The sequence below is a fragment of the Orcinus orca genome, chromosome 13, assembly GCF_937001465.1.
Source record: "Orcinus orca chromosome 13, mOrcOrc1.1, whole genome shotgun sequence".
Classification (NCBI taxonomy): Eukaryota; Metazoa; Chordata; class Mammalia; order Artiodactyla; family Delphinidae; genus Orcinus; species Orcinus orca.
Genome location: NC_064571.1, coordinates 5632045 through 5647905, shown reverse-complemented (window position 1 = coordinate 5647905; position 15861 = coordinate 5632045). Strand labels below are relative to the sequence as shown.

Sequence of the window (15861 nt, the reverse complement as noted above, 5' to 3'; positions counted from 1 at the left end):
ATGGGTGCCACGGCTGACCTAAAACAAAGGTCAGTTATTTCTCCAGCCAAAAAATGGGTTTATTAGGGATCAGCAGAGAATTGCAGTTTGGGGTCTGCAACCCCGGGGAGCCAAGTGCAGCTGCCTGCGTGGCAAGGGAAGGAGAACTCTTTAAAAGAGGGAAGAGGAAGCTGGGAGGGTTAGGGTAAACAAAGAGCCCATGGCTTTCCTTTGGCTCAACTGTTGCCAGGAGAGAAGAATCTGCTACCTGGCACAGCGTGGGAGCGCCCCCTTCTGGTCACCTGACTCTATTCAGCTGAGGGTTCTGTTTATTAATTTTTTTACACCCCCAATTACGCTCTGGGGGACACTGGTCAGGTTTTCTCAGTCGGCAGTTAGAATTCTCCGCCTCCCAGGGCTGGCACGAGGACTAAACAAGGTACAGCTTGTGAAGAGCAACACAGGGCACTCAGTAAATTCTCCGCTCATTTACAGTCCTTGCACGGGCTGGCAGCTGCGCCTGCCTGAGCCTGAGGCCACGCCAGGGACGGCCACTCACCCGGGACCAAGGACGAAAGGCAGGGAAGAAAAACTACGCAGATCGGACCGCGCTCTCCTCCAGACCCCCAAGCACTGAGAAGAGGGAGAGGAGGGTGGAATCAGACAGACCTGGGTTTAGTACCCACTGGGCCTCCTACCTGGTCCTGGGTCCCAGGAATGCTGGTCCGAGAGCTGCTCGCTGAGCAGACTTCCCACGTGGAAAATTGAAGCCTTTTCTTCCTTGCAGGGCGGATGTAAAAACTAAATGAGATTTTTAAAAAAGTATGTAAAATACCTAGCTTATAGGACGAGTTCAATTACAGTAACTGCTGTAATTAAATAATTATTTAGAAATAACTAAAAATAAATAAATAACAAAATAATTAGTTAAAATAACTATCAAAATGTCATGAAGTATTTGCGTTTGTCCTGCCATCATGGGCAGGAAAACATTGTATTTTCAAAGCAGAGTGTGTATCTGTGCGTCCACCACAGATACTTTGCTGATGTAGCTGGTGGCTCCAGGGACAAAGTTTCATCCTGGCCTGGATTCTACATTCTGGGTTCTTTCTCGGCAGGAATTTGGACTTAACAAGGCGAAGGTCCCAGCTACAGCCACCAGGGGGCGCCACGGTTCTTTGCCGAAGCTGTTGGGACAAATCGCCAGGACTGGGGGAGTTTGTGAGAAGCTCTGGGAGGGTCAGTGGCTTATCTGGAAGTGGTCAGGAGGATGGAAGACCTCAGTGAGGGGCGAGCAGGCCAGGAGGAGAGTCACAGCCGGAGGAGGAGAAAAGGAAATGTGTCAGTGAAGGGTAGGGGCTCTGGGCTAAAGCCCACAGATCATTTATCGATTTGTCCAGCACTTGCCATGAGCCACAAACGGGCGGTGTGTGAAATCAGCCCCTCACGTAGCTCACAGCCTCGCTGAGGAGGCTGACACATGCGCAGATGACCAACATACACGTGAAAATAACGAGACATATAAGGCCACCATCTCTGACCCTTACGCTGTGCCAGGCGCTGTATTGTAATGACCCCATTTAACACACGAGGAAACTGAGCTTCAAAGGATTCACTAGTTTCCAAAATTCACAAAGCTGAGAAACAGTGGACTCCTGCTATGCCAGTCTGTTTTAAAGGCCACGTTTTAAAAATCATTACTCCTGCGGTAAAGCAAGGAAAACCCAAACAGCTCTGCTCCTTGAAAACTCACAACTTTGGACTTTCGGTGAACTTCAGCGCGAGTTGACAACCAGGATGGCAGCACACTCCCTGGTGCCCCTCCACCCCGGCTGGCATCCCCATCTCCTGCTCACCCTTCTCTCTCCACGGCGTCACCCAGCCACCATCTTCTGGTCACCTGGCCCTCCACTCCCACCACCACAGGCTGGCCTTTGCCATCACCGATGTTGTTGCTTGCGAGAGTACCTGTCCACACATCTCACTCTGTTCCCAGTGACCCGCCTTCCAGCTTGTGGGCTCAAGTACCCCCACTGGGTCCCCTGATGGTCCAGCTTCTCCTGCCATCTCTTCCCTCCCTCCTTTCCTCCCTCCCTTCACTTCCTTCCCCAGCTTAGTTCCCACCATGCGGCATATCAGCTACTCTTTTTCTTTTTTTGGCCACCTGGCGTGGCTTGCAGGATTTTAGTTCCCCCACCAGGGATGGAACCCAGGCCCTCGGCAATGGCAGCACCAAGTCCTAACCACTGGACAACCAGGGAATTCCCTCAAGTACTCTTAAAAACACCTTATACTCTCCCTTATCTGACCCTCTTCCGTGGCACTGGCTTCTACCTCCCATAAATGGGATGCTCACGCCTGCATCGGGGCAGCCAGAAAAATCATCCAGCAGCAGAGAGTGTCAGGAGAGAAGGACGAACAGAGGAACAGAAAATTCTGTGGTTGAGGAGGTGCTCATTTGGAGGCTTCATGGATCTCCAGGAAGTGGTTTTTTTTTTTTTTTTTAAGCTGAGAGTGAGGGAATCGAGGGGTGGGCTCCAGGGGCTGAAGACTGTGGACAGTCCTGAAAACAGCTGCTTACGAGAGTGGGAGAGAGCTGGACGGAGAACCATGCTGGGGTCCCCGGGCAGCTAGAGGGCCCAGTTAAGGATGAGGATGCCTGATGTAAGGTGAGACCAATTCTTGTGGTGGTGGCTTTCCTCTGTTACAATTCAGCTGCAGAGATGATCGCGGAATTTATCCAGGGCAGGGTTTGCCCTGTGGTTCCAACAGAAAACAGTGGGGATTCTGAGGATACTGGCTGACGTGATGGAGCAGAATCCACAGACATGACCAGGTCACCTGGCTTCAAAATCTGCTTGTTTACTTATTATTTACAAAACATAAGCTTCCTGAGGGCTGGGCTTTGCTCTCCACTGTAATCCCACCATGTTGTCGCTCACCTGCTTGAACAAGGGAGTCAGATGATGACAGAAAAGCAGCTCAGGGCTCCGGAGCAGGAGAGGGGGCTGGAAGGAGGGAGGTGAGGTTGGAGGTGCCTGAATATTCAAATGCACAGTTTCCAAGGTGGGCCGGATCTGGAGGTGACCCGCTCAGGACCTGGGGCGTGAGGTGGAGTGAAGGTAGGGTGACCGATCCATCTCGATTGGCCCTGGATTTTCTGACTTTACCACTGAAAGTCCTGTGTCCCGGGGACCCTCAGTCCTGGGTCATTTGGGCCGCTTGGTCTCTCTCTGCCTTGTCTCTAAGATAAGACCATCTCTGAGAAGCCGAAGTGTTGGGGGCGGTCTACGGAAGCTGCAGTATTGATCACTCTTGTGGGCATGCGTCATCTTCTGCCACAGTCTTAAGTGTGACCCTGTGGCATGTTTTCTTATTAGCAAAAGGAGCTTTTTTGTAGACCTGAATTCGAAGAATAACAACTATGCTAAAAATGGCAAATACTTCCAAGAGTGGGAGCACCAAAGTGTGGTTGCCTCAGCATTTTCCAGTCTGCAAATTAAGCGCATTGTACTCAGAGCCTTAAAAAATCAATATCAACAAGTCACCCAGCTAGTTCTTTTCTTTCTATTGGAAACGTAACTGCTGATTTATTGTAATAGCATTTATTTTCTTAGAAATCTAATAATGTTAATTTGTAATATTACATGAAAGGACTGTGTAGAAATATTATAAATTTATTTAATCAAGCATGGATATCACAGCAGGAGTGAAATAGTCTTTGGTTAGACAGACATCTAGTTTCGAAAATAGATTTTACACTGCACATGCGTTACATAGCGCAAACCACAGCTTCATTACAACTCAGATTTTATAACAATTGACTTGTTACAAGCAATCAAACAAGCATCAATAAATTATCCTAGAGAAGGTTTATTTTCAGAACAGCATTTGATGGTTAAATTATTAAATATGAAATACAGACTTTCTGGAAAAACTGTAGAAATACATTTTAACCCAAAACCACTCTTTTATAACGAGTCAGTATATACAAGGCATATTGAAACAAGTCACATCAGAATTACACTCTCTGTGTCAACCCTATGGATGTGTACAATCATGGGAAATAAAAATGTGGAGGTTAGGATATGGCTTATTCATAGATACAAAAGAAGAATTCTTTCCCAGAATATTTAGAGGAGGATTACTGGAAATACTGTTCTTTGCTATGAACATCAGTGGAGAATCACTGTGCACAGACTTGGATACCTATGTACACCTGTAGCTTAACATATTTATTCCAGAAACTGAAAGACAGCCTCCTCTTCTAAGCGTCCCACATAAAATCTATACAGGTTTGTTGAATTTTTATTCATTTGTATTCAGTATTAAATTGAATACATTTTGAAAACTTACAAATAAATTTTTTCTCTCTTCCAAAAACGCATATATTAATGGTTAAAGAAAACAAATGTCCATTCTGCTAGGTTTTGGTACGTAGCTCAGTTCTTCATTTCATTAGGGACCAACGAGAGGGCATAAATGCCTTATTTAAGCTAAGCCTTAAATTTTGTTTGTGTTAAACTTTTTACTCTGAGATAATTGTATAATAGATTCCGAGAGAATTGCTGATAACTGTAGACTCACATGCTGTTGTAAGAAGTAATATGGAGGTTCTGTGTGCCTTTTACCCATTTTCCCCCAATGGTAACATCTTGCAAAATGATACAATATCATTACCAGGATTTTGACATTGACACAGACAAGCTAGGGAACATTTCCATCACAATAAAGGATCCCTTTTACAGACACACCCACCTCTCTCCTTCTCCACCCTCCTCCCTGGTGACCCTGAATCTGTTCTCCATTTCTAGAATTTTGCATTTCAAAAGGTTATATAAATGGAATTATACAGGACATCACCTTTGGGGATGGGTTTTTTCACTCAGCATAATTCTCTGAGGACTCATCCAAGTTGTTGCTTGTATTGGAAATTATTTTTATTGCTGAGTAGTATTCCATGGCATGGATGTATCACAATTTGTTTCATCAGTCACCCGTTAAAGGACCTCTACAACACTGTAAAGCAACTATACTCCAATAAAAATTAACTTAAAAAATAAAGGACATCTGGTTGTTTACAGATCTGGAATATTATGAATAAAGCTGCTATGAACATTTATGCGCAAGTTTTTGTGTGAACATACGTTTTCATCTCCCTGGGATGCATGCCCAGGAGTGCAACTGCTGAGTCTTATGCCAGTTGCTTGTTTAGTTTTATAAGAAACTGTCAGTTGGTTCTCCAGAGTGGCTGCTCCGTTTTACTTTCCCACCAGCTATAGGTTGATCCCGTTGCTCTGCATTCTTGCCAACATTTGGTGTTGTTACTGTGTTTCAGCAAGTTTGGTAGGTGCCTCGTGGCATCTACTGGGGTTTTAATTTGCAGTTCCCTAATGACTGATGATGTTGAGTATCTTTTCACATGCTAATCTGCCATATCCTCTTCAGAGAAACATTTGTTCATGTTCTCCATTGTCTAATTGGATTTTTAAAAAACTGTTGAGCTGTAAGAGTTCTCCATCTATTCTAGATGGTAGTCCTTTGTTGGATATGCTGTTGGCAGGTATTTCCTCCCAGCGTAGCCTGTCTTTTCATCCTCTTAACATGGTCTTTTGAGGAATAAGAGTTTAAAATTTTGATGAAGTCCAATTTATCAAACTTTCCTTTTATGGACTTTAGGTTTTTGGTGTCAAGTCTGAGAAGTCTGCTTAGTTTAGCCCTAGGTCCAAAGATTTTCTATTTTTTAAAAAACGTGTTATGGTTTTACGTTTTATGTTTAGCGTTAGGATCTATTTTGAGTTAATTTTTATATAAGGTATGGGATTTAGCCTGAGGTTCTTTTTATTTGCCCGTGGATAACTGATTGCTCAGCACGTTTATTGGAAAGACTATCCTCCCTCCAGTGAGTTACTTTTGTACTTAAAAAAAAATCAGTTGCGCATATTTGTATGGGTCTATTTCTAGATTCTCTGTTCTGTCCCATTGATCTTCTGTGTCTATGCCTCCACCAGTACCACACTGTCTTGATGAGTGTAGCTACCTAATAAGTCTTTATACTGAGTAGAGTGGTTTCTTCTACTTATTCTTCTTTTACAAGATAGTTTTAGCTATTCCAAGGCCTGTGCCTTAGAACTTTTAGAATAAGCTTGAATATGTCTACAAAAACCTTGCTGGGATTTTGATAGAAACTGCATTAAAGATATAGATGAATCTGGGGAGAATTGACATTTTTACTATTTTGTGTCCTCTAATCCATGAACATGGTATGTCTCCTCATTTATTGAGGTCTTTGATTTCTTTCATTCGCTTTTAATTTTCAGCATATAGATCCTATACACATTTTTGTTAAACTTACACCTAAGTGTTTTTTTTTCCTTTTGGAGTGATTGTAAATGGTATTGTGTTTAAAATTTTGGTTTCCACTTTGTTTATTGTTAATATATAGAATATGATTAAATTTTGTGTGATCTTATATCCTAAGACCTTGCTGAAATCAGTTGTTTTACTTTTTTTTTTTAAATAGATTTTTTGGAATTTTCTATGTAGACAGTTACATCATCTGTAAATAGGGATACTTTTATTACTTTTCAATCATATGCATTTTATTTCTTTTTATTGCCTTATTGCCATGTCCAGAACTTCCAATACAGCCTTTAAAATTTTAATCAATGTAAATTTCTAGAGATTTGCTAAAACTTACTGGCCTGAATGGGGTCCATTATTCTCAAACAGATGCCTTTTCTTTTTTTTTTTTTGCTTTTTTTGTTTGAATTTTAGAATTTTATTTATTTTTTATACAGCAGGTTCTTATTAGTTATCTATTTTATAGATATCTATTTTAAATTAGATTCTTTTAAATTAGTTATCTATTTTATACATATTAGTGTATATATGTCAATCCCAATCTCCCAATTCATCACACACACACCCCCACTTTCCTCCCTCGGTGTCCATATGTTTGTTCTCTACATCTGTGTCTCTATTTCTGCCCTGCAAACCGGTTCATCTATATCATTTTTCTAGGTTCCACACATATGCGCTAATATATGACATTTGTTTTTCTCTTTCTGACTTGCTTCACTCTGTATGACAGTCTCTAGATCCATCCACGTCTCTACAAATGACCCAATTTCGTTTCTTTTTATGGCTGAGTAATATTCTATTGTATATATGTACCACATCTTCCTTATCCATTCATCTGTCGATGGACACTTAGGTTGCTTCCATGTCCTGGCTATTGTAAATAGTGCTGCATTGAACATTGGGGTGCACGTGTCTTTTTGAACTACGGTTTTCTCTGGGTATATGCCCAGTAGTGGGATTGCTGGGTCATATGGTAATTCTATTTTTAGTTTTTTAAGGAACCTCCATACTGTTCTCCATAGTGGCTGTCTCAATTTACATTCCCACCAACAGTGCAAGAGGGTTCCCTTTCAAGCAGATGCCTTTTCAGCACTCTTCTTATCATCCAACCTGTTCAGATTCCATTCCCTGTAATTTGGATGAATAACTGATAACCGTCATCAGTGGTTAAGCTGCAAAGCTCCTCGAGGCAGCTGAGTGAGCTTTAACAAGCTAAGTGAAACCTGATTGTAAAAGCAAAACTAGCGTTAGGAAAATTATCTTTCAGACGGGACTTGGACACAGAGACGTTCCAGAGAATTACAATTTGAGGTTGGCTTATGGAGTATGTGGTTTCTCCTTCCAGTTTTCCCCTCTTACCTCTAAATGGGGGTAGCAACAATTTTAAACTCTGAAAATATGAAATACCCTCAAAGTTACCTTATTCTTATATATTAGAAATTGCTATTGTTAAGGAACACTTTTGTGATTTGACTTTTGATAAATAAAGAATTCTGTGCCTCTTACTATGCTTTTAGTAACAGGCACTTAAAAATATTTGGACAGCTCAAACTCTCTTTGTGTCTTAATTTTTTAAACAAAAGTGTAACCATTAATAACACTATTATTTATTTTTTTAATGTATATTTCCTATATTTTGTGTATTGTAGTTTTATATTTATACAATATACCTAACTGACCAAAGAGGGTTTAGAGCCATATAAAAAGGCAGAAAACTGGGTGGTGCTAGACCCTTTATAAATTTCAATATAAGAGGTCTTGGAAGTATACACATAGGTCCTTGTAGCCCTTAGGTATACACACAGGTACAACGCAGGTGCTCCTGCATACAATTTGTAGAAAATTTAAAATCTGTAATGAGAATCAAATTTCAGAGACTTGTTTTCTTTTTTGGTAGAAAACAGTGGCCAATCTACAGGCAGGTTAGTCATCGCTTTACTGATTTTACTGATTCAATGACTACCAGGAACTCTTTTGTCTTGTTCTTAGAATTGGAAATTGTCTAGGTACCACTCTCTCCATTGCGTGCAGTGAGTGGTGGAATCAGACCCTGGGATGTTGACTTAGCCTCTCTGAGCCTCAGTGTCCTTGTCTGTAAGTGGCAATGATGATTCATCTCATTGGCTGTAAGGCTTCAGTGAGATGACCCCGTCAAGGGCCTGGCCCATGGCTGCGTAGGGAGCGTACCTCCAGTTACTTACTTCTTTCCTTCCTTTTCTTATACGTTGCCTTTGCTTCCTTTCCAGCCTCTCCCTGTCCCCCTCCTCTCTCTCTACCACAGACTGAGTACCACTCCCCATGCCTAAGAGAAGGGGACCCTCTATCCCAGCACTAGCAGAGGGGATCTGGGGAGCCTGTTGCCGAAGCTGCCCCTCCCTTAATGTACCACCATGGCCCGATCACCTAGAATAGGGCTGTGCACCAAACTCGGGGGGTTCCCACATGGTTTGTCATGTTGCAGTGGGAAAAAAGCTTCACGAGTGACCAGTACATTCTAGCAAACGGGGCTCAATAACGCATTTGCCATTCTGCAGCAGGATGGTAACCCACAGACAAAGAGTCCTGCACCCTCACCCTAAACACAAGACGGCAGCTGTATGATGCGTATTTAGTTCTTCTGTGGTTGCAATGAGCTCAGAACCAGGACACTGCTTTGGGTACAACAAGCAACAAACATACTCTCACGATACAAAGCAATCACATTGTACATACAGGCATAGGGTTTTTTGTTGTTCTTGTTGTTTTTTATCTTAAAGAATGGAACAGCAACTGTCTCAACATGTCACTTTGACAACCAACAGTGATCCCACATAGGAGTCTGGACTGAACACATGTAAACAGACTCTCTATGTGAAGTCCCTGTGTGATCTGGCCATTTGCAAATGGCCACTCCAATCTCCAGCTAGCACAGGGGTCCGTGGTGACCCGCTCTCACTCTGCTGTAAGACTGACAGGGCTGCAATGAACCCTTTCACAAAGAGACAGCAGTCAACTGCTGTCTGGCAGCATCGCTCAAAAGGTTTTCATTTTACGCAAACATCAAGGACCTTCTTTTCACTCCATCAGGCCTTTCTTGGAGCTGCTTTGAAATATTCCTCCCTGGAAATGTCAGCTACTCCTCCATACCATTTCTGAAGCCAGATATGTTCTATCTTCATCTTCATAAAGAACCATTCATACTGACGAGGCCACTTCCTCATAACTGGGTGTCTGCAGAAATAAAGACGTCACATTAAAGCCGTTCTCATCAGAGGGTGGGCTCTCCCGAGCACAGTGCCAGATGTATCCTTGGTCAGGTCATAGGGCCCTCCAGATGCCAGGCTGTGTTTAGGCTGAGACCTGCTCAAACCAGCTAGAGGCAGAAGCCAGGGAGCCAGGGTCAAGGTCTGGGGCAGCCTTAGGAGGGCAGGAAACTGTTGTCACCACAGAGGGGCAGACAGCTCAAGTCTTGAGCCAGGCAACTTTGTTCGAACTCCAGTTCAGCTGCTGGGATGCCTCATGGGCCGTTGCTCTCTTAAGCCTGCCCGGTCTCCTTCCCAGGCACATGGGGCGAGAGGGATGGTGGTCAGATCACAGGGCTGTGTGGGCAGCAAATGATGAGACACATACAGCACTTGCCTAGAGGACGTGCCCAGGGGACGGGGGCCATTGTTACCAGGAAGCATCATGAAAGGCTCTAAGCATCTCTATGTGAAATGCTGAATTTTAAGTCCGGGAAACACATGTGTTCACGGGAAGCTTTCCATTCCTGTAGAGGCCTACAACGGTCGCATCAACCTGAGAACCAGCCAGCGTAGACAGGGAACAGCCCTCACGTTCCGCCCTCTGTTTCTGACTTCCTTCTCCCTCAGGCGTAGGCCTAAAAACACGCATCCTCCTTGAGGGCAGGGTCTGGCGCTCACTTTTTTAAAACTTCATAAAAATAGAAGTTTTATTTACATCTAAAAATGTTATAAACAAAATTCAAAGACCAAGTGTAAACTGGGAAAAACATTTGCAACGATGCCAGTGCAGTGATAGGTTGATGCCTTTAAAAAAAAAAAATTTTTTTTTTTTGGAATCATTGCAAATTGACAGAGAGGTTGAAAGTACGGTATAAAGAACTTTTTTTTTTTTTTTTCCTAAACCATTTGAAAGTAAGTTGCTGATCTGAGGCCCCAACGCTCCAAACACTCATGCAGCTGAGATGATAACACGATTGTTGTTATTTTAAGCCAACTAGTTTTGTATTTATAACCGGAACAAATTTTGGCCCCTGCAAGGGGAACGTAGGTACAGCAAATTTTAGTCCGTGAGGCCCTGGCTTGGGGTCCAGGCAGTAGGATGCTGGAAGGACCGTAGGAGACTGACCATGGGCGTTTAAAGAAGGTAAAGACAAGGTGGTTGGATGCGTGTGGTAAAGGGACCCACATTATCCAGTAGTGGAAATTCTGGCAACACTGTTACCTGCGGTAATGTGGAAAATAGGAAACGAACTTAATGAACGCAAATGTCTCCTGCGGCTTTGACTTCATCTCACTGCCCATCATAACGTGGAAGAGGAGAAATTAGAACTAAAGAGTGACAGCTGAGACGCGCACAGGCACACAGACACACGCATCTCCATTTATCTCTCTGTCTGTATATTGAAAACCACAAGTCCGTGTGGATGGATCCAATTCCAGGCTGATCTAGTGTCCTCCTGTGCGTGTTGCTAACTCTCTTCCATGGCGGTGAGAAACCAGGCTTCCTCTCTCTGTGTTTACTTATTACTACACTAAGTCCCCTACATACGAACCTTCAAGTTGTGAACTTTCAAAGATGTGAACAATTGAATCCAGCAGGGAACCAGAACCTGTGCCGTCAGCGTCGGGCGTGAGTGACATGGCAGCTCGCCCTCCGTCTCCTGTTGCCGGAGATCCTTCAGCTCTGCCACCTCCCCCCTCCTCTCCCTCCTCCAGTCCGTAACCCTTCTTGCCTGTTCCCTCGATGCCAGCCCCTGGATGCCAGCTGCTGTACTGGACTGCTGTACTTTTCAAGGCACTGTACTGTAAGTGTAAAAATGTTTTCTTTATTCTTTTGTGTGTCTGTTTTTTTATGTATTATTTGTGTGAAAAGTATTATAAACCTATTACAGTACAGTACTGTAGAGCCAATTGTATTAGTTGGGCACCTGGGCTAACCGTGTCGGACTTAACAAACAAATTGGACTTAGGATCGCACTCTCGGAAGGGAACTCGTTCGTATGCCGGGGACTTGCTGTATGTTTACTTATTTCATGATTCCCCTGTATGTACAATCATCCCATCTCCATAGGGATGCGGATGGCTTGTCTAATTTACCACCTGCTTTCATGTTATTCTCCCACTAACTTAGACAAGTACCAATCTGCCAGCCCACACCCCATGTGGATACCCGCCCCTCCTCACTCCAGCTCTGACCTTCCACCTCAGGCCTCCCCCTGCACAGACCCTCTCCTCACCTATGGAGACAGACTCCAGCACCCCTGCAGGACCACCCTTCTCACTTTCTGCAAACGCTGATCTCCTCCCCCGCTTCCCGGGGCTCCTGTGTCACTCGTTTTGACCCTAGCAGCATGTATACCGATTTCCCGGGATGTCGTTTTAAAATTTTGATTGAGTGTAACCTCCAGGGCATCCAATTCGGGAAGCAGGTGGTGGGGGGCAGCTCGAAAGCTGCATCCTAAGTGGTTCGGCTATAAAAGGGGTGAGGGGCCCACATGAAGGAACACTGCTGTCACTTCTGGCGCCGAGCTCTGCTTAGAGTGGACATTTGCAAATGTCTGCTGTATTGACCGGACTACAAAGCCCCCTTTTTCTCCATTCCAAGGCAGGGCCGTTGTGAAAGGCTGGAAGTATGCAGGGAACAGTGCCTGCAACCCCAGCATGGGGCGCTCTCCAAAGGCACGGACAGCCCACTGCAAGGTCACATGCGTGGCCTCTGCTGCCGCCTCAGGCGACCAAGACTTTCAGCGTCAGATGGCAGCGTTGCCACCAAAGGACAGCTCAGACCATTACTGTCATCACCTCAGAGGCATCAAATGGCATAGCCCCAACCTCTGCTTCTCACACTGTATGTTTCTGGGCAAACCAATCTTAAAGCAGATACCAACCTTGAAAACATGGCTTGCTTGGCAAATTCCACTTCTTCCGGAGACACCGCGACCATCTGGCCAGTGAGCGTTAACCGGGCACAGCGGGGATCTTCTGGGTCGACGATATTTTTTCTGCATTTGAAGGACATTTTTCAGATATTAAAATGACGATAGAATAACAGCTGGACATACTAAGGATTTTATTAAAAATAGAGGGAGTTCCCTGGAGAGCCAGTGGTTAGGACTCCGCGCTTTCACTGCCGAGGGCCCAGGTTTGATCCCTGGTCGGGGAACTGAGATCCCACAGGTTGCGCACCATGACAAAAAAAGAAAAGAAAAGAAAAGAAAATAGTGATCACATTGCTGGTTATATTGTTCAGGTTTTTACATTTTCTGGAATTACCTGAAAATACTTTAGCATATATGATCCTGCAATCCCACTCCTGGGCATATATCCAGACAAAACTCCAATTCATAAAGAGACGTGAACCCCTATATTCATAGCAGTACTATTCACAATAGCCGGGACATGGCAACAACCTAAATGTCCATCGACAGATGAATGGATAGAGAAGATGTGGTACATATATGCAATGGAATATTACTCAGCCATAAAAAAGAATGAAATAACGCCATTTGCAGCAACATGGATGGATCTAGAGATTATCATACTAAGTGAAGTAAGTCAGAAAGAGAGAGACAAATACCATGTGATATCCCTTATATGAGGAATCTAAAATATGACACAAATGAACTTATCTACGAAACAGAAACAGACTCACAGACATAGAGAACAGACTTGTGGTTGCCAAGGGGGAGGGCGGGTGGGGGAGGATGGATTGGGAGTGTGGGATTAGCAGAGGCAAACTAGTATATATAGGCTGGATAAACAACAGGTCCTACTGTAGAGCACAGGGAACAGTATTCAGTATCCTGTGGTAAACCATAATGAAAAAGAATATGAACAAGAATGTACACATATGTGTACCTGAATCACTTTACTGTACAGCAGAAATGAACACGATATTGTAAATCAACTATACTTCAATAAACTATGAAAAAATTAAGAAACTTTGGTACAGGCAGTGTGGCAGGTGTGTCTGTGTAGGCTGGATGTCAGTGTGCATCCTCGCGGGTGGCAGACAACCCCGGAAGTACCCTAGTCGAGAGTGCACAGGCCAGGGCAAGGCTCTGCAACACCCCCATAGGGAGCCACTATGCAGAGTCAGGTTGCTGTTCTGCATGACTCTAGGCAGTGCCGCTCCCTCGAGATACTATGAATGGCACCCCTGGAGCAACGCAGTGCACCTGCCTGGATCCAGCAGTGGCCACGGTAAAGGCTTTCAGGCATCCCCGTCGTCAGACACAGAGGTCCCTTACTGAACATAAGGGATGTTAGAAATAACATCGTGTGCCAAGCGTTTCCATGGTGGCAGGATTCTTCTATAAACGCTCACTTTCCTTGTAAGAGTCACCTGGCACTGAAAGTGTGGGAGGGCAATGTAGAGCTCCCACCCACCTCTCATCATGCGCGGCTGCCTATTTCTGGAAGAAGCATAAATGGGGGAATCTGAATCTTCATGTTTCAGATCGTGGCTTCATCTTAAGTCAGGAGAGACACCTCCCCCAGGTGACAGCTGGTGCCTTACGCATTTCACAATCTCTCCATATGTGCTTGGGAAGGTGGTTCCAGGGTGGGGCAACAAGATGTGTCTGTACACTGCCTTGTTTTGTGTGTGTCTGTACATTGCCTCGTTCTGTTTCATCTTCATGACGACCCCAGGAGGTAGGTGTGATGACTGACCTTGTTTTAGAGATGAGGGGAATGCGACTCAGGTGGGCTACGTGACTTGTCCTGGGCCGCGGGGCTTGCAGCACCTGTCGGAGCCCAGGTCCTCTGGCCTCAAGCAGGAAGGCAGCCGCCTGGGAGCCTCGCACTTGTATCTGAGCGTATCCCAGACTGACCATCTCCTTCACCTCCTGGATCCTATGCGTGCTCAATGTTTATGGATTCTCTCTCTTATTATCTGATTGTGGACTCTTAGATATCATGTTTAATTACATTTTAATTTTTGGTGAATGCTTTCTCAAAAGCTCAGCTTAGGGGGAAGAAAAAAGTTCACCTTAGGGGTAAAAAAAAAAGTATCACATGACAGAAAAAGAGTGTGTGCAGAGATATCTGTTACAGCATCATTTGTGATGGCAAAAATGGGAAGTAACCAGGCTTCCCTGGTGGCGCAGCGGTTAAGAATCTGCCTGCCAATGCAGGGGACACGGTTTCGAGCCCTGGTCCAGGAAGATCCCACATGCCGCGGAGCAACTAAGCCCGTGTGCCACAACTACTGAGGCTGTGCTCTACAGCCCGCAAGCCGCAACTACTGAGCCTATGTTCCACAACTACTGAAGCCTGCACGCCTAGAGCCCAGTATTCACAACAAGAGAAGCCACCGCAATGAGAAGCCCGCGCACCGCAACGAAGAGTAGCCCCTGCTCGCCGCAACTAGGGAAAGCCCGCGCGCAGCAACGAAGACCCAACGCAGCCAAAAATAAATAAATAAAATAAATAAAAATTAAAAAAAGAAAACAACAAAAAATGGGAAGTAACCAAAATGCTCAGCAGTGGGAGAACATAAATAAATTGTTTTATCGACAGCATGAAATACAACCTTTAAAAAGAATGAGATAGAGCTATAGGTGGCCATAAGAAAGATATAAGTAAAAAGTTAGCTGAAGACATGCAGTAGGACCCCATTAAAAAAAGAAATCCTAAAACTATGTGTGTGTGTGTGTGTGTGTGTGTGTGTGTATGTACGTATATATATATATATAATGTTTATATATGCTTAGAAAAGGTTCTTGGAAGGATATATTCCAAGATATAACTTTGGTTATTTCAAGAAGGGGATTTGAGGGGCTCGAGGTGTATAGGGGGAGAAGCCCCTTTTTATTTTATATATTTCTATATTCTTTGAATATTACATATGTAATGCAGAAAAGTGGTTTCCAGCAGGGGCTGGGGGGCAGATAGGGAGAGTTTGGTAAAAAGGTACAAACTTGCAGCTATAAGATGAAAAAGTCTGAGAATCTACTGCGTAACATGGTGACTCTTGTTAATAACGCTATATTGTATAGTTGAAATTTTCGAAGAGGAGAGAACTTAAATGTTCTCGCACAAAAGGCAACGGGCAAGGAGATGGATGCGTCAATTAACTAGATGGTGGGAATCTTTTCATCATGTATACGTATATCAAATTATCATGGTGTGTGCTTTAAATATCTTATAATTTTATTTGCCAATTATACCCCAATAAAGCTGAAAAAAGACAAAAAAATAATGGTCACATAACACTATCTCCTGGTGGGCAGTCAAGGGGCAACGCAGCAGACCGGGGCTGTCCAAACCCTGCACATTCCAAAGAAAGGCC

The 15861-nt window shown here is 44.1% G+C and overlaps 1 protein-coding gene across 6 annotated transcripts in view; it reads right to left on the bottom strand.

The window, feature by feature from the left end:
- Positions 1 to 623: 623 nt before the first annotated feature.
- Positions 624 to 15861, bottom strand: part of CREG2 (cellular repressor of E1A stimulated genes 2) — a 45937-nt gene continuing 30699 nt past the window's right edge. The window contains exons 3-4 of one of the 6 annotated variants that reach the window (XM_033401758.2): positions 12455 to 12568; positions 624 to 780 (exon numbers count right to left, since the gene is read on the bottom strand). In XM_033401758.2, coding sequence (XP_033257649.1) covers positions 639 to 780; positions 12455 to 12568 — 256 coding nt within the window. In that variant the 3' untranslated portion in view covers positions 624 to 638. The other 5 variants (XR_007470897.1, XM_004277741.3, XR_004475633.2 and 2 more) reach the window with 5 other exon arrangements.